Below are 21,039 nucleotides of genomic sequence, written 5' to 3' on the forward strand. Positions count from 1 at the left end.
GTTTAGTCCTTGCACAACTACCAAAGTGATTTTCCCACAGTGAAAGAAGATGGAAAGACACTTTTTCTCTGTCTAAATTTACATTAAATAAAAGCAGTGTTATAGGGGAAATATTCAATTCTTGTGGATTGTAAATAATTACATCATCTAACTAAATTGAATTAGGCTTTTAATTTCTGAGATTTTTGGTAATCTAAAAGGAAAAAAACCCTATTCATTGTGAATTGGCAAAAAATAGCAAAGTTAGTTTTAAACCCTGCTCTGTGTGATTCTAACTATGTGCACTATTTGGTATAACATTGAGAGTTTCCATAAAATATGCACTGATGACTTATTTAGTTTTCTAAAAGTTTAAGAACAGACAGACCTCAATTGGCTCCTATGAACAATAACAGTGGATTATTTGTATAATTGTCTCAAAAACACTCAAAATTTTGTTTTAGCAAGAATTATTGAGGAGGTAGTTATTATTAAATAATGCCAGTATCTCTTGATGTTGAGGCTCTAACAAAAAAAAGTGATAGAATTGCCATGGGGAAAACTGGGGAGAAGTATTGTTATCGGAGGAAGCATTTGGTTCAGGACATGTATACTGAACTGAGAGTTTGTGAGAGAGGCAGGATCTAAGTTCCAGAAGGTAGCCACAATCTGAACTGTGAAAGGCCTTGAGGGTGGGATTTTTATTTTGTCCCAAATATATTGAGAGTCACTGAAAGCTTTTCATCATGACTAAAGCAGATGGTGAAAATTTTAAGATTTAACCCTCAATGAATACTTATAGAAAACACAGAAAAATGGAACGGCAACCTACAGAATGGAAAAAGTCCACTTCCAGATCACATTGATCCAATGCCAGAGGAAACCACCATCAGAAAAGTGTGTGTGGCAGGGTGGGGCGGGGGATAAGAACTAGAGAAGGGCAGGCCAAGCTGCTGTCCCAGCAGCACTGAGTCAGGCAGAGCAGGGAGAGCTCTATGATTAATAGGAGGTGTGCTAGTACCCCAGACTCTTTATTGCCTAAAATAGCTGGTTATTCAGAGAATACCTGAGATGCATTAGTAAAAGGCAGAAGACTTATACAATCTGAAGAGAAACCAGAGTGTATCTGAAATGCATTAGTAAGAAAAAGTTTACATGGAGGCTTGTTCAGAAGCGAGGCGGTTCCACTTGGAATAAAAGCTGAAAGGGAAATAACAGAAATGTTTGCTCTTTACTGCATTCAGTCTTTCAGGTTCACTAATACAGGAACTGAGGAAAGTCTCCTCTCACATTTGGTTTTCAACTCTGCTGTCTTCAAGGAAATCTGTCTTCCTTAGACCTTGTTTTGGGAGCAAACGTTGGAACCTTTCACATCTTTGTAATAACTCATCCTCTCCTGCATGTTTAGTTAGAATGAAACACAGTCTCATTTGTGGAAGCACCAAAGAGAGAAAGATATTCACTTCCAAAAATATCACTCATATTTGGAATCCTTACCACGAAAATCTGGGCAGCAGGTTTGCTATTTCTTTGCATAAATAAGGCAAGTAAGACTCAGGACAGGTTGGGTAGCCTGTTTCTCAAGGCCACTGAAGTATGTATGAGTAGTAAAGCTGTGGTTAAACTCAGGTCTGTGTAAGTCTAAACATCATGACTTGCCTCTACACATGTCATACTGATAAACATCTAAGTACATGTTATTGTTATCTGTTACTATAAATATGCATTTTCTAACCAGTTATATTTTTCCTACAGAATAATTAATTTCACATCTTTATTTTCAGTATAATTTGAGGATAATTGAAAGTTACTAAAAGATTAGAAAATATTACTAATTTGTTCTTATTACAGAGGGATGACATTAGAAGCCCCACATATCTCTCCAGTACCACAGTATACTTCAAATTTAGCATCAGGTAATAATCAGTGGCACTAATTATTTCAATGATTACATATTTACTTTAGCTGCAGTATACCATGTATTAACAAACTAGGTATTCCAGGAAACATTTTAGTTTGGTTGCATTTTAAAAACAAAAATTTGGCTGGGTGTGGTGGTGTATACCTTTAATCCCAGCACTCAGAAAACAGAGGCAAGCAGATCAACATAGCAAGTTCAGGCCAGCCAGGGATGCATAGCCAGACCCCATCTCAAAAAAAAAAAAAAAAAAAAAAAAAAAAAAAAAAAAAAAAAAAAAAAAAAAAAGAAAAAGAAAGAAAGAGAAGAAAGAAAGAAAGAAAAGAATATTTATAAGGTTAGAAAAAATGGGTCTTAATTATCCATATACTACCCATTGTTTATTCTATTAGGAATACACTTGAAATACTTCTATATTAGGCATTGTTGCATAGTCCAGTGGGAAGTGACACATTTCCCCTGCCCCTACAGGTTCAGTAGTAGAGGAGAACAATTGGGGCTACCTATAATGACTGAAAAATAATGAGATCAATAAAATGTCTTGCATTACTGGTACTCTTTTATTTTATTATTGGAGTGAATTTAGCAAGACATTTATGTCCTTATTAGTCTTTGTTGTAGGTCAGATTTTTATTTCATTTTATTTTATTTTATTTTATTAGCTTTTTATGGGTGTTTTCCTGTGCACCATGTGCCTGCAGAGTCCAAAAGAGGGCAAGAGATCCCTGGAACTGGAGTTACAAACAGTTGTGAGCTGCCATGTGGGTGCTGGGAATTGAACTGAGGTCCTCTGAGAGAGCAGCAACCAGTGCTCTTAACCATTGAGCCATCCCTTTAGCCCCTGTTTTCTTTCTTTCTTTCTTTCTTTCTTTTTTTTTTTTTTTTTTTTTTTGGTTTTTTGAGACAGGGTTTCTCTGTGTAGCTTTGTGCCTTTCCTGGAACTCACTCTGTAGTCTTGTAACAAGTTTTCTAACATTTATTTGAAAGCAAAATTGAAGAATTGTTCCTTCAAGAAATAATTGATTGTTTCAAATGTTTATATGAACTGAAAATATAAACTTAGTTTTAAAATCTTCATTTTCAAAAGTTGTTTTCGAGAGACCAACCTGATCTACATAGTGATTTCTAGGACAACTAGAACTAAATCGTTGATACTCTGTCTTGTGGAGTGGGGGGATTAAGCTCATTCCTGTTCTGAACAACAGTATTCTAGCCATAGACATTGAACCTGTAAAGCCCAGGTCCTAGGAAGGAGTGGACTATCTAGTCTATATGGTTAGCACTAGGAGATCAACGGGAACTTTGAGGCCCTTGCTTTGTAATAACACATTCAAGAGACTAGAGAAATAAAAAAAAATTAATATTCAATTTTGAAGCTCACAGAGACTGAACTGGCATGGGACCTGCATGGGTTTGCACCAGGTTCTCTACATATATGTTATGGCTGTTAGCTTGGTGTTTTTGTGGGACTACTAACAGCAGGAGTGGGTGTTTCTCTGACTCTTTTGCCTGCTCTTGGGACTCTTTTCCTCTTATTGGGTTGCCTTGTCCAGCCTCAGTGTGAGGGCTTTTGCCTTGTATTGTATCTTGTTTTGTCCTGTTTGGCTGTTGTCTCTTTGAGGCCTTCTCTTTTCTGAAGGGAAATTGAGGGGGGTGGATCTGTGGGAGAGGAGAGGTGGCGAAGAGTGGGAGGAGTGGAGGGAAGGGAAACTAGTTAGGATGTATTGTATAAGGGAAGAATCTATTTCTCCAATAAAAAAAGAGAGTCTGACAAAGGTTGTTGAGGATGGGTTTGGACTTCATGGTTTCTATTGAATTTAAAGAATGTAGAATGCCAAGAAAGAAAACTTAGACTTTCATTTCCAGCATTTTTTCTCAAAAAAAAAAAAAGAAAAGAAGGAAGGAGGGAAGGGAGAGAGAGGGGGAGGGGAAGAGAAGAGAAGGGAAGAGAAGAGAAAGGAGAGGAAAAGGAAGGAAGGAAGGAAGGAAGGAAGGAAGGAAGGAAGGAAGGTTAGTGTGGAGAAAAGGCAAAAATGGCTGGTGTACTGATGTGGTACAAGACAGTGATTTTAAAGTCTTTGATCACAAGAAATTCCTGCCCACTTTTTCCCAAAGTCTGATGCTTCAGAGAGTTACAATCTTCTAGCATAGTCTCATAGCAGACTGCCTGAAACTTTTCAACCCCAAGAGCTCTGAGGCAATCAGGTACCAGCAACTAGTTAGGAAAGAGAGGGACCAAGTGACTCTTGCTTATCTGTGATTCTTTGTAGCACTCTAAGCACACCTTATACTGAAAATGGACAATAATTATTTATTTCTTACACTAAGAGAAGAGAAATAATCATAGAGAAAGAGAGACCCAGGGATGTAGCATGCTTGCCTATCGTGCACAAGGCCATGTGCTCAATGCTGAGCACCAAAAATAAAAAGGGGGAAATTTTTAATGGGAGAATGGTAATGGTACAAAAACCAATCACAGTCTTACCTTGGTCTTGCCAAATCAAGAGTTTGGAACATACTGCTTTAAAAGCATGAGGGTAGGATAGAGTAGTGATTCTGGAATTGTATATCCTTTTGTATTCCTCCTTTTTTCAGTTTCCTCAATCTGTTATGCAGATGTCACTGGGAAAGGGTGGATGGAACACATGCCATTTTCACAAGGAAATTGTGAAAGGACCAGGGTGAAATTGTGAAAGGACCAGACTCAAAAGCCCATCGTTAGAAGCTGGGTATGTGTAAAATGCAGGCACATGGGAGTCACTGTGGACATTTAAAGCTGGAGACTATCATTCTTCCAGCTCAACAACAGTGTTGTCCTCCATCAGATAGGCAAATTTGTCGTAAGCTAAAAGAGCCTTCTTCGGCCTTGGCCAAGTCCGTATTCTGCAGACAATTCAACCATCTTCATCTCCTGTCATATCCTCTCACTTGAATTTAACTCTATCTCAGACAAAACTGTGGCCACTGGGGCATCTTTGGAGGACTACGTACCAACCATAAGCATACTCTGCTTTACAAGTAATATGGCATATTCTACTTTAATGTTTACTATGCCAATGTCCCAAGCCTTGATGACCTCCCCTTCAGCACCTTTCTTCCTGGCTGGAGCTGGTATCCATCCCCTCAAGGATCAACAGCACTGACTACCACCAGTTCTAGCCTGCCTTCATCTCCTTGGGCAAATAGTTTGTTGCAGGAGCCCCTGGGGGCAGGGTGGGGGACGGACACCTGAAGGTCTGGTCAAGGTAACAGTAACTGTAAGGTGTCTTGCTAAGTCCTCCATGGACCACACACTGGAGGCCCTTCTAGCTCTGCTGCCTCCATAGCCAGGTTCTCTCTCCTTGGTTTTTTGAGTAGGGTTTCATATAGCCTAGACTGGCCTTGAATTTTCTATGTACCTGAAGAGGACCCTCAGTTTCTGATCCTTCTGCCTCTACTTCCTGAGTGCTAGGATTATAGGCATGCTACACCTGATGTATGTGGTGCTGAGTATGGAATTTAGGGCTTTCTACATGCTAGTACTAACTGAGCTACATTTTTAGCCTTGCCTTTATATTCTTTTATGTGTTGATTCACGAGATATAAATCATACCTACTCTTAAGGGTAATTTTATACATCCTTTAATTCAACAACCCCAACTGTGTTCTAACTGTGTGCCAGGCTTTTTACTGAGAATCAAGTGATCAGGACGTAGCTGTGCTTCTGCCGTTGTCTCAAGAGTCCTGCAGTCCAGTTACAGGCAAACACAAAATTACTTTCCAGCAATATTTGCTCAGGCTCCTTGGCAATCTTATCTATTGCTATTAGCCATAAAAATTGAGACTTCTTCAAAGCTAATTGCTAGACTCTAATCTCTAGCAATGACTAAGTCAGATACATGTTTTCATTTTTAAGCTTTTTTATTTTAGAGTGTTTCATTTCAATTGAATTTAAATAGCCCTATGAAGCTGGTAGTTAACCCACTGAATGTCACCATTCTAAAGTATTTATTATATAACAATTCATTGTGCTGGATGTGGTGGCTCATGCCTTAGATACCAGCACTCAGGAGGCAGAAGCAGGCAGATCTCTGTGAGTTCAAGGCAGCCTGGTCTACAAACTGTGTTCCAGGACAGCCAGAACTACATAGTAAGACCCTGTGTCAAAAAATTATAATAATAGATCATTGTATAATACATATTAGTGATATAGAAAATAATTTAAAAGTAATCAGAGACTAACTAGAATGAAAGCTGTGGACTAAGAATTATCACAGTCCATATCTAAACTGGTCCCAATCTTAGGAACAGTAGCAAAGCAATAGCTTAGAGGTCATCCTCACTCAGTACTCCCATATTTGTTATTGTTCTGTTTAATCTATGACAAAATGTTGGCAATAGCTTTTCTCTCCCACAAACTCATTAATCTACCTACTGTTCTTCACCTTGGGAGATGAAAATGACAGAAGTAATCATTAATCCCTAGACTTTCCAGATTTAGCAAATAAATACATTAAGCTTGAATTCAGGTAAGTGACAAATATTCTGATAGAAGTAAGCTTCAAATATTGCAAAATAAATACTATAAAACTGGGTTACTTAACTAAAGTTTTTACTGAAATACAAATTTAACTGAGAATCCTATATTTTCTCTGGAAAATATTTTAGGCTGGGTAAAGTGTGAGCAATCATGAATCATAAAAAGGACTTTGTATGTCAAAGAGTTTGCATTTTAATTTGATGGCAGTGGAAAGCCTGAAAAAAAAAAAAAACTTAAGCAAATGACACTAGATTTACATTTTAGGTAAATAAGGGGACAATGGATTATAGAGAGGTGAATTGAAACCCTTAGGATAATGTAAAGGCAAAGCTTTTGGTGCCTCAGATCAGGGTAGTGGTGCAGAGAGTAAAGACAAGTTGGATGTGCAATATTAAACCCAGATCATATGCATAACATGCACAGTGCCCGCACTCAATGAACACTATACTGAGTCTGGGGAGTGGAGAACAGGGAGATGTGAGGAGGAGCATAAGGACCAGAGAGGGGAGATGGTCAGCACCTGTGTTAACATCCAGTGAGCCAGAACAGGGATTGCGTCTGCTGATATTAGTGAGGGCTAAACTGAACTGTTTTGAATTTGAGAGTACATAGGAGGAGAGGCAGTTAAGTCAATATATATATAGATGACTTTCTGAAGAAACGCAGCTACAGGTAACATGTGGTGCAGAAGGAGGGAATATGGAGCCCAGGAAAAGTTTGAATAGCATAGGCCAGGCCCGGGTTTGTTTGGAATGCTGATAGAGCCAGGTATAGTAGTAGGTACGTGGAGTCAATGTTACTCAGGAGACTGAGGCAGGAGAATGGCTTTTAAGCCTAGAAATTCAAGACCAGTCTGGGCAACATAAAAAAAAAAAAAACATTTAATTCATTAATAAATGACTGAATACTGGTAGGAAAGTCACAATAGAAAGGGAATGCTTAAATACAGGTAGAAATAAAGAACTTTATTTACATATATACACCCCTACTAACTCAAAAGTAAACCATGTGTTCTACTTCTGTAAAACATGGATCTCTGAGATGGTTTTGTTTTATGTGCTGGGTGGGGTATGGGTGTTTTGCCTGTGTAGTATATGTGTGTATCATGTGTGTGTGCAGTGCCTGCAGTGGCCACTGGACCCCCTGGACCTGGAGTTACAGAGGTTGTAAACCACCATGTGAGTGCTGGTGATCAAACCTGGGTCCTCGGCAAGACTAGCAGGTGCTCTTAACCACTGGGCCATCTCTAACCCCGTATGACATACATTTTTAAAGGATATTTTCTTATATCTGAGGCAAGTTAGATTATTCAACATATATTAGTTTTTTTCTTCCATTTACAGGGGTAAAGTCATTTAAACAAGGGGATTGGTTTGGTTTTGAGTTTGAATTATCTGTCTTTTGTATTTAATGTCTGGTTAAATAGAATTAAACTATGTTTTCATTTGTAGAAAATGCAGCTTCTGAGGTTATATTTGCTGGGAAAACTGGCCCTCCAACCACCAAAAAAACAAAGAAAAAAGCAAGTATTGAAGCAGGATAACTATACAAATAGTTGTCCCAATAAAATATGTGATTTTAATTAACACATGCAGAAATTATTTTCTGTGTATTTAAGGCAATAGCAAAACTCATTTTTGGAGCATAAGACTTACTCAATTTGTAGAAACCCTATGCATGCCATACATAAATATATACTTTATATAAGTTTAATAAAAGAGAATTAAAATATATTTTAACATTTTTTTTCTGATTTCCTTTCAATGACTAGGTACACATTATTCATTAAGTTACAAATAAAAAATTTACTCTATAACCAGAGCAGCATTTTATGCTGAAGACTATAGTCTTTGGGAATCTGAAGTGCTCTGGGGAAGGCTTTGGACTTTGAAAGCCTTTCATTAATTGTATCATTTCTTTATATCATTCCAGCCAGATAAGTAGTTGTTTTGTTTTGTTTGTATGCTTGTTTGATGGTATCTATTTTATAGCTGAGAAAACAGGCTTATATTTTCATCATTTTTTAGTGGTTTGTGGCAGGTCTTTCTTGCTGTAAATCCATTTTCTTCCTACTATATAGCTTAGGGAATAAATTGGGAAAAGGCAAACATGTTATCAGGCAGATCTATCAATAAGAAATTAGAAATAGGTTTGGTGAGAGATTTTGTGTTTGGCTTTGATTAAGTTGTTTTGGAGAAGAGATGGAGAGATGTGCATGGATTGAAGGTAATTTTGCCTGTAAATTTACAGATTAATATAGAGGAAGGAGTGAGAAGTATGGAGAAAGACTTCTTCTAATCTTTGAATTGAGCAGCTGATTTCTAAAGATATTATTGGAGGGGCTGGAGAGATGATTCAGTTGATTAAGTGCTTGGTTTGGAAGTGTATATAGCTAGTCTTTCTCTGTTCCACCAACCAGCTCCCAAATCACTACATGGAGACTTATTATTCTGAAAGCTCATCCACTAGATTAGGCTTGTTTTTAGCTAGCTCTTTGGTAAGTAAGCAAAGAAAGTATACTAGAGGAAAATTATCTTTTGTACAAATGGTGATTGAATTATTAAATTAACTTAAATTAACCCATTTCTATTAATCTGTGTGTTGCCCCAAGGCTCATTTACCTCATCTGTATACTGTCCACCCTGCAATCCTGCTTCCTTCATGTCTCTTCATGTCTTTGTTTTTCTTCTTCCCAATGTCTCCCTGCCTTAAAAATCCTGCCTAGCTATTGGCTGTTCAGCTTTTTATTAAACCAATCCAAGTGACACATCTTCACAGTGTATAAAAAGATTATTCCACAACATTCCCTCTTTCTGTCTAAATCAAAAGGAAAGATTTTTTTTTTTTTTTTTTTTTTTGGTTTTTCGAGACAGGGTTTCTCTGTGTAGCTTTGCGCCTTTCCTGGAGCTCACTTGGTAGCCCAGGCTGGCCTCGAACTCACAGAGATCCGCCTGCCTCTGCCTCCCGAGTGCTGGGATTAAAGGCGTGCGCCACCAACGCCCGGCCAAAAGGAAAGATTTTAACCCTAACAATATAAAACTTTATACAATAAGAACAATTACCAAGTAAGAAATACATTTACAATGTCCAGTCCATTAGTATTTGGCAAATTTAGAGAAAATATTCCATTATCTATCCTCTCTTGATGAGTTCAAAGTTTTTTTTTGTTTTTTTGTTTTGTTTTGTTTTGTTTTGTTTTTTACCTAATTTACTTTCTATCATGACTAAGAAAAACTGTAACTATAACTATCTAGTCTTCAACTCCATCAGAGACCCAAGAAGGATATAATATTACCTGAGTAAACAGGAAGTGCAGAGCAAGCAACTTCCAAAACTATGAAATGACAGAGACATATGACTGCCTGGACAGTTACTCCAGGGCTCCTCTGTAATGTTGGGGCATCCATCTTTAAAGTAAATTGGTGCTGCCAGGAGCAGACATGTTTCATTGTCATGGAAAGCCTTATGTTATTAAAACATTTAAAATACCATATTCTGTAGATCTTTGAAGTATTTGAAGATCACCTATCTATCTAAAATATATTTCCTTATGATCTTGAAAACATACCTAACATGGCTATAAGTTTGATTGTTACAGATGACTAACTACTAACCTGTATTTCTTTAATATCCTAAATAACATTCAAAGACTAAAATTTTACATTATACTTTTAAATGAGCTGCATAGGTACAGTACCTTAAACAAGAGTAGAAATGTATGTACAGTATGCTCTAACAAAAATAACCTTAAATTTGTAGCAATATATAAAAATACCTTAAACAAGAATAGAAACATATATACAGTGTAACAAAATAACCTTAAATTTGTATCAGTATACAAAATTCCATACCAATGTAAAATATTTGAGACTAGTGATTGTTCAAAAGTAGACTCAACAATCTACCCTTTTATCCCATCATTTTTATACTATATCTCGTTTTTTTCTCTTCAGAAAGAGATCCCTGAATTTAATTTCCTTTCTTCAGTTTTTTTTCTGACCATGACCAATAACAATTTGTGATAACAAACATTCATAATCCACTTAACAACCAAAAACCACCCACCCCACCTCTTGTGAATGTGGGTGTTGTGTTTTCTAGACTGCTTCCTGTTGTCTGGGGGCACTGGCATCTTTGGGGGACCCTAAGAAAATGGGATAATGTCCAAGTCCTGGGAGAGCTAGCTGTTGTCTAATCTCAGTATGATAGGGAAATATAGGGCTTATCTGAAGTCTGGATGAAGTAGTTGTGAGGCTGGATCATCTCAGCCAGCAGCCTTGAAGCTGTTCTGGGTGTAGAACTCTTGAAGAAACTGCAACAGAGGCTCTCTGAGAGGCTGGATTACCTGGGCCAGCTGTTTTCATTGATGTCTGATCCCCTTGCTCTGGAAACACATAAACTTCCAAAGGCAACATATATATCTACATTAACACAAGTATTGACTGTGTACATAGGCCAGCCAAAGATGAATTTTTTGTTTTATGTTCAAGCAGGTAAAATGTATGCCACCTGTCTTTAGTTTTTATGTTTATTTCTTTATTTCTGTAGCTAGGATTTTCAGGGGTCTCCCCCAATCAAATCTGATCTCTATCAACCATGAATGAATCCACAGCCCTTTGTTTTCTGTGGAAACAAAAGCATGACCTCTTCCCCAATGTAACATATCTTTTGACTTCCATTTTGAAGTTAAGACATTTTTTTAAATATATAGGTTGATGTAATTTAGTAGTTTTTATGATCCAGTGTCTCTCAGAAGCTATTGTTTGCTCATCAGCAATCAAAAAATTTAAAGACAATATAAGACATACAGGATCCAGATGTCCCTGTGAGTTTCCTATCTCTACATGATTTTTATTTTTATTTTATTTTGGTTTTTCAAGACAGGGTTTCTCTGTGTAGTTTTGGTACCTGTCCTGGATCTCGCTCTGTAGACCAGGCTGGCCTTAGACTCACAGAGATCTGCCTGCCTCTGCCTCCTGAGTGCTGGAATTAAAGGTATGCATGGCCACCATTTGAAATTTCTTAATAATTTTTAAACTAGAGCCTCCTTTTCTGCATTGAGTCTTGAAATTTCTGAGCCTTGGGTGGCATCCTGTTTGATGGTTACTGTTGTTACAGAGGTATATGGTGAAAGATTTTCAGCTGAAAATTGCAAAGGGAAGAAGACCATTGTAAGGAAAATAGAGCATATGTGAAATAGTCATAGTCATGAGAAGCTAGACATGTGTAGTATAGTTGCTTGTGTGAGGCAATTTTGTTGAGTCTGCAATTTGCCAGGTTACACAATTCTACCAGTGTTCGGTTACATTGAAAGTACAGAGGAGGTGGAAGTGAGGGCTTGTCTGAGGTTGAAGATTTGTCCGGTGTCTGTGCTAGAAGGGGAAGGGATAAGAAATTAATTATACAGATGGATAGTGACAGGTTAGATAACCCACACAGAAGACTAAAGAAGGCTAATAGGGAAGAGAGAATGGCAGGATCGGTGAACTAAAGATTCTAACAAGGGAACATGCTGTTTCATGAAGGCACTTAAACAAGGACTAGGCGGGCATTGGAAGCTATCTGAATTGATGACTCTGTAGATTCTCTCGAAGGTGACGTGACTGAAATGGCATGAGGGGAATGGCACCCTAGAACTGAAGGAGCTGGGAGGACAGCTGTGGATGTCATCCACCCAGTTGATGACACTCTCAGAGTGATGGCAAGACTGAAAGAAACATCTGGCCTCAGAGGAAAGAAGTCACTTTAGGCCGTTGCATGCTTTGCTCTTGACTGTCCTCCCCTTTACTCATCAGCATGGACTGTACCTTCCTTAGCTCCCACATCCTTCCCCTACTCTGCCCAACTTCAAATCCTTAGAGCTACACCACCACAGTCTAATTCTAAGTGGAATTCAGACTTCACTTCCCTACTTACGTTTGCCATGCTTATATTTAAAGTACTCTAATATTATAAATGCATTATGAAACCATGAGACAAGTCCAGAGCTGGAGTCACTGAACCATGTGTAATAGTCAGTACAGGGATCAGTTGACAAAACAACACACTTGGGATGGTTAACATGTCCTGATGTTAAAAGGATTTTCTTTTTGGAGGACATGGTTACTTAAATACAGAATACTGTATAATAAAGACAGTAATAAATATATTTAATATTTTCCCTATATAAATTTATGTGTTGTCAAACAGATCTCATAATTTGTTTTTGCAAAACATTATTTGGGCTTCTCCCTTTTACCCAAGTCATCACCCCTGCTAGCCAAGCGCTCTGCCACTACCCAATCTACATCTCCAACCTTGTAAAACACCATGTGAACGTTGTTACTTTACATGTGGTAGAACTGAGTATTTCAGCCTATTTTGTCTTTCACCAGATTTTTCATTTAAATATATAGAACACATTGGTTTTTATGCATATGTCAGGCTTTGGGTTGTTACGTTTTATGGTGCTGGAGATATATACCCCTAGCCTTAGAACACATTCTTTTTTCCTAGAAAATCAATTATCTTCATATTTAAACCTATTTTTTTTCATCTTGAAGAAGTAATAGGACACCTGAGAAGGACAAGGAATGTTTTTTATTTAGTATCGTGAATTATATTTGCTATTGTGACTGTGTTTCAGCCTGAAAAGGAATCTGAAGATAGAGGTCCACAAGTTCAAACAGCGTTAAGCTCTGGTCATCTAGACAGCAAGGCTCCATTCTCTCATCATAGTTTACCTCTTGAAATCGTTGCCATGAATGATGTTCTTCTGCCTCAAACCCTGGAAACTGTGTTGGTAAGTCCTGGTATGTTATTAACTCATAATTCTTAGAAAGACTATAAAATATACTGATTGGGAAGGTTTAGAAATGCACAATTTCTTAACAAATACTGAGAAAATAGAGCACAGCTAAATTCTACAGCTGCATGCAAGCTAATGCTTTGTAAAGTGAACTGAAGGTTAGCAGCTGTGTCATTGGGACCCCTGCAAAGCAGATTCTGAGACATAATTAAGAGTTCGGGTGGATTACTGGAGCAGATGATACCTGAGAAAAGAAGTAAGAGGTGTTGGACAGTGAGTGCCTGTAGTGGGTAGCTGTTCCAGTCAAGGGATAGGTGACAGGGTCTGGGAGAGGTGAAGCGCAGTCCAGCGGTGTTCTCTGGAGAACTCTGCTCAGTCTACATCCAGCATCCAGGATCCAGGAACCAAGAGAGCCGGCACATCTGGATCTCGGGTCTTAAGGGCTCCCATTCGGCCCTGCCTCATAGGCATGACAGGTACCTGAAGCCTCAATGGGGGCAGTACTTCCAGGTCAAAGCTGGACCAGCTACCCACTACAACTGCCTGGATCCAATGGGGAGTTCCAAAGCAAAGAATATACATCACCCAAGTCTACATTGTGCTGTGTGCTCAGGACTTGGCTGGAGGCTGAGGTGACGTGAAAGCCTCAGCTTGACAGCTGATGCAGATACTAAAGATATTGCAGCTGGGTTATTGCTAAACACACCCCTTGCAGTGTATCAGCAGGTTCTTTGATCAAGGACAGAGACCCCTGAGGCTGCCTCAATGATGATAGAGCTAACTCACTAGAAGACTCATTCTGTCTTTTCTCCAAAATCCATAGGTTCTTTCTGCATACACTCTTCATAATCCTTGCTCACCAATCCTAAATGTAGACTAATCTTCATTGTTCAGATAAAGAATTTAAAAGTATATCGTTATTAAGTTAGAGTTAACATATGCTGTACCAAGCAAATATACCCATAAGTTTTTTAATAACAATTTTCTTAATAATCCATTTTAGATTAGTTTATTCCAACTAGTTTAAGTAGATTAAATCAGAAGAAAAACAGAGTGAAAGAAAAGTAAAAGTGGAATAAACTAACACAGACTGAACTCTGATTTTCAATTTCTCTCAGAGTTTGGGTTCTAGATCCAAACTTGGCATCATGGAAGAGTCACAAACTCAGAAAGGCATGGTGGGTTTATGGAGTCCAAGCTTTAGAAAGGCAGCTGGTTGCTGGGAATAAAGCTACCCGCCTCTGTTCTTCTGCCCATCTGTCACTCAGCTTCGCTTTTCTCCCTTTTCTTCTTTGTTGCCCATGATTGTCTCGTTAGCGTCCCACTGTCTCTCCGTCTCTTTCCGGTCTCCCTGCTACACACTGTCTCTGCCCTTCTGCGCCTTGACCTCTTCATCTGTTCAGTTTCTGTTGTTTCTTCCTCTCTCTTCTCCTTCCTCTCAGCCATCTTCTCTCTCTTCTCCTGTTCTCTTAGAGCATCCCTCTCTTCCTGCATCTTTACCTCTCCCTTTCCCCCTCGTTTTTCCCCGACTTTCCACTCCCACTTTGTTAAAAAGGACAGTACTATTCCAGGAACTAAGCAAGTGCTGGAAATAATTTTAAGGTGATTAAAAGAGGTGATCAAAGCGTATTACTTATTACTCTAGCTTTTCTTCCTAAATTAATAGTAATTTCAACCTCAGCAATCTTATATAGTTGTTACACCAGATACAGTTCTAGTCAGAGTTGTCTGACCTAGTTCAGTCCAGAAAATTCTTCAGTTTCCTATCAGGTGATTTAAAATTTAACTAGCAGAATAAGGATTTTATTATTATTACACATGGTCTAGTCTACGAACTTTGAATTACTATTTTTTACAATATTTTCTTTCTAATAATTAATCTATTTTCTAAATATTTATAGAAAAAAAGTTTTACTCCTCCTGATAAGCAAAGCAAAGCTCTGTTAACAAGTACACCATCTTCAGACACAGCTGACTTTGTGGTAAGTGCCAGCCTGTGGTCCTTGTGGTATCTGCTTCCTGGCTTCTCCTCTCTCTATTCTTCTGTTTGTATCATACCAAGGGCATTTGCCCATAAGGAGTAATACCTGTACTTTTCTGCTACATAAACAGACTTTCACTGGAAATACTTTATATGTAAGGGAGAATACTGCAACACCAACCAGTGTTTGTTTGGGAGTTTTGTTTAAAGATTTTATTTTTAATTATGTGTATGTATCTGTGTGGGTATGTTTAAAAATAAAAAAGATTTATTTTTAATTATGTGTATGTAGGCATCTGAGTGTGAGTGCCCACAGAGGCAAAAAGAAGGCATCAGATCCCCTGGAGCTGGAGTTACAGGTGGTTGTGAACTTCTTGACATGGGTGCTGGGAACTAAACTCAGGTCCTCTGCAAGAACAGTACACATTCTTAATGACTGCACCATCTCTAGCCCCAAACTTTCTCCCCCTACCCCTTCCTTCTCTTCTGCCTCCTGCCCTGGCTGGCCTAGAACTCCCTTTGTAGACCAGGCTGCCCTTGAATGCATAGAGATCAGCCCAACTCTGCCTTTGGAGTGCTGGGATCAAAGTCATGTGCTATCATGACCAGCCTTTCTTGTATGTGTAACATAAAATTTAGAATTTTAATTGTGTTTAGCTGTGCATTGAACATTTCTGTATAGCCATCATCTCCATCTAGTGATAAACTTTTTTCACCTTGTAACTAAAACTCCATACCTGTTAAACAGTAACTCCCTATTGAACCCCAGCCCCTAGCAATCACCTTTCTACTTTCTCTCTGTGAATTTGATGACACGAGGTGCCTCATAGAGTTAAAATCACACATTAGTTACTCTTTGTTTTTTTGAGGCAGGGTCTGACTTATCCTGGGATCAGTTGACCCTCCTGCCCCAGCCTCCCCAAATAGCTGGGATTATGGGTATATTTCACCATGCCCACCGGTATTCCTCCTTTTATGACTAATATAATTCACAGATATTATGCCTTCAAGTTCACATATGTGATAGCATGTGTCAGAAATTACTTCCAAGGACTGGAGAGATGGTTCAGTGACTGAGATCACTGGCTGTTCTTCCACAAGACTGGGGTTTGATTCCCAACACCCACATTGTGACTTACAACCCTCTCTAACTCCAGTTCCAGGGAATTCAACACCCTCTTCTGGCCTCCATGGGTACTATATACACATGGTGCACAGGCTTAAGTAACCAAAACACTCACATACATAAAACAAAATAATTTAAAAAACACATATAGTGCTTTCTTACAACCTGAGTTCTATCCTCAAGACTCACACGGCGAAGGGGGAAAACCAACTCCTGAAAGATGTTCTCTGTTTTGCACGTGAGTGCAGAGACATGTGCGCACGCACGCACGCACGCAAGCACACACACACACACACACACACACACACACACACACACACACACACAGACAATTACTTACATTTTGGATATGAAAACCTTCTGTTACAAGATCACATTTTATTTACATGTCTGTCAGTCGGTGGACATTTTGGTCATTTCTACTTTGGTTGGTATGAACACTGGTGCTAAAAGCATGTGTACAAGTATAAGATCCTTGTTTTCAGTTCCTCTGAGTTTATATCCAGATGTAGAATTTCTAGATCACATGGTAGGGACACCTGGAGTTTTCTAGAAAGTCTTTTCGTAGGGCTTGCCTCATTTCACCACCATCTCACTAGCAATGCACGAGGTCCTGGTCCCTGTGCATCCTCATTTCACCATCATCTCACTAGCAATGCATGAGGTCCGGTCCCTGTGCATCCTCATTTCACCATCATCTCACTAGCAATGCATGAGGTCCCGGTCCCTGTGCATCCTCATTTCACCATCATCTCACTAGCAATGCACGAGGACCCGGTCCCTGCGCATCCTTGCCAGTATTTGTGATTTTGTATTCTATTTGGCTTTGATCAGAAAGTTATTTATATATTGATTATCCACAGTTAAGTGGGTTTTGAAGAATTATTTCCAAATGTAATTAATTACATTTATTCAAATGAAGTTGTTTGTGCATCAAATACACATGAAAATGCTTCAGTTAGGTAGGGTTTTCAATATTACCTAAAGCTAATTGTTTTTGAAACTTTAAAAGGAGTTATATTGTTATATAGATTGATTTGTCTCCAGTGCAAAATGTATCTTTTGAAGAACTATTTCCAAATGTCAGCAATTATGTTAACTCAAGTGAAATTGTTCCTGTGTCAAGTTGGCAAGAAAGTTCTTCAAATGAGGTAACATTTTCAAATTTTTCTTCAACTGCTAAAACAATAGTTATTATGAAGTTTCTTAAGACTAACATCTTTTGTGTATGTAAAGAAGACCCTATTGTTAGGTATATGAAGTACAAATACTGTCTCTTTGATCAGTTGCCTGTTTACTCTGTACATAGGATCTTTTGAGGCACAACATTTAGAATTTTTCATTATTTAAGTTGTCTAATTTTTCTTTTGTGGCCTTTATCTTTGGTATCATTCAAAAATTCATGACCAAATCAAATGTCAGGAAGCTTCTGCCAATGTTTTCTTTTCTTTTGTCTTCCTTCCTTCCTTCCTTCCTTCCTTCCTTCCTTCCTTCCTTCCTTCCTTCCTTTCTTTCTTTCTTTCTTTCTTTTTTTTTTGAGACAGGGTTTCTCTGTGTAGTTTTGGTGCCTGTCCTGCATCTTGCTCTGTAGATCAGGCTGGCCTCAAACTCACAGAGATCCGCCTGCCTCTGCCTCCCTAGTGCTGGGATTAAAGGCATGCATCACCATTGCCCAGCCTGCCAATGTTTTCTTTAAAGAGGTGTAGGTCTCAGAGTTAGGTATAAAATCTATTTTGACTTAGTTGTTGTGTGTGCATCTAACTTCACTCTCACCTGTAGCTACCCAGTTTTAACAGTGCCACGTCCTAATTTTATTAGCTGAGAATTGTACAAAGGGAAGTTAAGTATAGTAATTCTAGATTATAAACAGTTTCTTTTGTTTACTTTCACTTTTTATGACTAGGACTTATTATGTAGTTCAGGCTAGACTCAGATTCAGTTTTAACCTCAAGCTCCTATTGTAACTTCCTAAATGCTTGGATTACAGGCATGAGGCATTATGCCCAAGCAAGACATTTTACTCCCAGAACTCAGTGGGTCTCTTATTGTTTTTCATAAATTTCTTGTACACACACACACACACACACACACACTAGTATAATCCAAAATGGGACAGGGTAGGATGACTTATTGACACATAAATGAAAAGGCAATGACTGAATTCAGAAATTGAGTAGCACTTGTTAGAAATTCCTATTGAAACTTCTAGATGCTTCTATGATTGTTTTTATTTATTAATTATTTGGATATGTATGTGTGGTGTATGCATGTGTGTTCTCACGTCATGTGGGAACAAATGTGCAGGTCTGTGTGTAGTTTCGAGGTTGACATTAATTGCCTTCTCCAGTTCCTTCCCACCTTATGGTGGGTCATGGTCTCTTTCTGAACCCAGAACTCCCAGTTTTGGAGCATCTGGCTAGCCAAATTCCTCAGGGATTCTCTGTTTCTTGCCTTTCTGGTTTTGGGATGACATCAGGCCATCACACTTGCCTGACATTTCCATAAGTGCTAGAGATCCACACTCCAGTCCTCACACTTGTTTTTAACCCTGGCTTGTCTTTACTGCCCCCACCCCACCCTCAGGCTTCTGTTACACACAGGCTTTCACCATCTTCTATGACTTGTCATAGCCCAAATAGAAGGAGAAAGGCTTATTTTTTGGTTTTTCAAGACAGGGTTTCTCTGTGTAGCTTTGGAGCCTGTCCTGGAATTTGCTCTGTAGACCAGGCTGGCCTTGAACTCCCAGAGATCCTCCTGGCTCTGCCTCCCGAGTGCTGGGATTAAAGGCATGTGCCACCTCTGCCCAGCAAGTAAGGCTTATTTTTATGTGTACATGTATTTCAGTATTGGCTAAGGATTCCGGTTAGCTTTGCCTGAGTCGCTTGTCTGCCCTGGTCCATCTGTCATTGCCAGGGAAACGGAAAACTATAATTGTCTAAGCTGGGTTTCCTGTCCATTCCTGTGGTCATAGAACAAGGTTTACAACCAGAAGGATGGTGCAAAACTTGCTGAGTTAACAGAACAAGTTGCCATTCTCCATTACAACTCTTGAACAGAGAACCTGAGATCATCCCAAATTTTTAATTCCTTTCCAGATAACTTATTTTTCCAGCCTGTCATTTGTAAGCAGAAGATTTTTTAATCCCAACACTTGGAAGGAAGAAGAGGATCTCAATGCCAGGCTGGACTATATAGGGAAACCCTGCTTCAGAAAAGGAAGCCCTCTTTTTGAGGACATCTTGGAGTGTGATGCTTTTTTTATTTTAAATGTAGAGTGGGGAACTTTAGGAATATATTGAGTCAATTATCTTTATCTTACAGACTGCTCTTTTAGCTCAAATATTTTGTGTTATATCTCTGATTATTGTTTAATTTATTCTTTGGTAATATAAATTTTTAACATCTTGGGAGGTTTTTTTATTGATTTATCTTTTTTCTCATTGTTTATATCCATTGATCTTTCCCACTATATTTTAGGAGTGCTTCCCTATTATTTCCTTCAAAAAACTAGAAATAAAAACCATTTTATAGCAGATTCTGATAGCAGCTGTATACACTGAAGTTGCCTAGCACTCATTCTGGAAATCAAGTCTTAGGAAAGGTTTCATTTGTAGAACAGTTTTTGGTTCTGGCAAAGAGCAGTGACTGTCAGCATGGATGTTGGTCCTGTCAGGTCGATTTCAGACCATTAAGTAGATGGTTCAAATACAGTCCTTTTCTGTGTCTGCCCTAGAGACAGATGCTGAGCAGAATGGAACATGAACAACTTTTTTCTTCAGAGATTCGCTTTCTTAAGGAGGAAAGTAAAGTGTTTGGTCTCATAAATATTTCTATCAGTGGAGATTCTGCCCTGTTCAGAGCATATAACAAACTGTGACGACTTCTCCCACTGTTCCCCCCTCCCCCCTGGACTATTAACTCGTTGGCGTGGCTGTGACAAATATTACAAAATATTACAAAACAGAAAATAGTCTACCCTGGTCTGAAGTCAGGACGTTAGCAGAGAGCAGCTCCCCCAAACCACTGCAGGTGAATCTTTCTTCCATCAGGTTACATGCTGGCATTTGTGACTGGGACAGCGTAAGTCTGGTCTGTGCCAGTTCTCATCTAGCTCCCTTCCCTCTTTGTGTATCTCTGTGCCTTCACACACATTTCCTCTTCTTGTAAGGACACAGGTTATATTGAACTAAGGCCTGTTCTAACTCGATGAAATCTGTAATGACCACATTACCAAGTAAAGTCACCTTCACAAATACTGATGTCTTTTTGAGCAGGGTATGGTTCTGCCCATGATCCTCGTTTCCTTGTTTTCCTATCTAATCAATCCTAGACTCTTTGTTAATCATTTGTACAGCTTTTTAGATCTGAAGATCCATCAAGTTTTGTTTAACTCACTGAAAAGAGTTTCTGCTGGAGTCTTCTGACTTCTGCTTTCTATGCCTGGACATGGCTGTCAGTCATCCTGAGATTTGCCTGAACCACAATTCTGGGGATTCACTTCAAAAATCTACTACACATGCTCCCCAGCCATTAGTGTTCTCTAATCCTTCTCTCTCCCTCCCTCCCTTCCTCTTTCCCTTCCTCTCTCCCGTCTTCCCGGCCTCCCTCCCTCTCTCTTTCCCTCCCTTCCTCCCTCCCTTAATGTAGAGAAGTAAATCCTCCACTACCTCCTATGACATGGAGTATGGGATTGTTTAGGATCGTCCATGACAGGACAGGTTTTAATTCT

At 38.8% G+C, this 21,039-nt stretch overlaps 1 protein-coding gene across 1 annotated transcript in view; it reads left to right on the forward strand.

Moving 5' to 3' along the window:
- The window catches only part of Meikin (meiotic kinetochore factor), a 44,936-nt gene that overhangs the window by 13,817 nt on the left and 10,080 nt on the right, over window positions 1–21,039 (forward strand). Inside the window, exons 8-12 of the mRNA XM_037201395.1 lie at window positions 1,831–1,895; window positions 7,868–7,938; window positions 13,042–13,197; window positions 15,105–15,185; window positions 17,342–17,461. Coding sequence (XP_037057290.1) covers window positions 1,831–1,895; window positions 7,868–7,938; window positions 13,042–13,197; window positions 15,105–15,185; window positions 17,342–17,461 — 493 coding nt within the window. The remainder of the gene's footprint in view (window positions 1–1,830; window positions 1,896–7,867; window positions 7,939–13,041; window positions 13,198–15,104; window positions 15,186–17,341; window positions 17,462–21,039) is intronic.

This window comes from Peromyscus leucopus, chromosome 8b (assembly GCF_004664715.2).
Source record: "Peromyscus leucopus breed LL Stock chromosome 8b, UCI_PerLeu_2.1, whole genome shotgun sequence".
Classification (NCBI taxonomy): Eukaryota; Metazoa; Chordata; class Mammalia; order Rodentia; family Cricetidae; genus Peromyscus; species Peromyscus leucopus.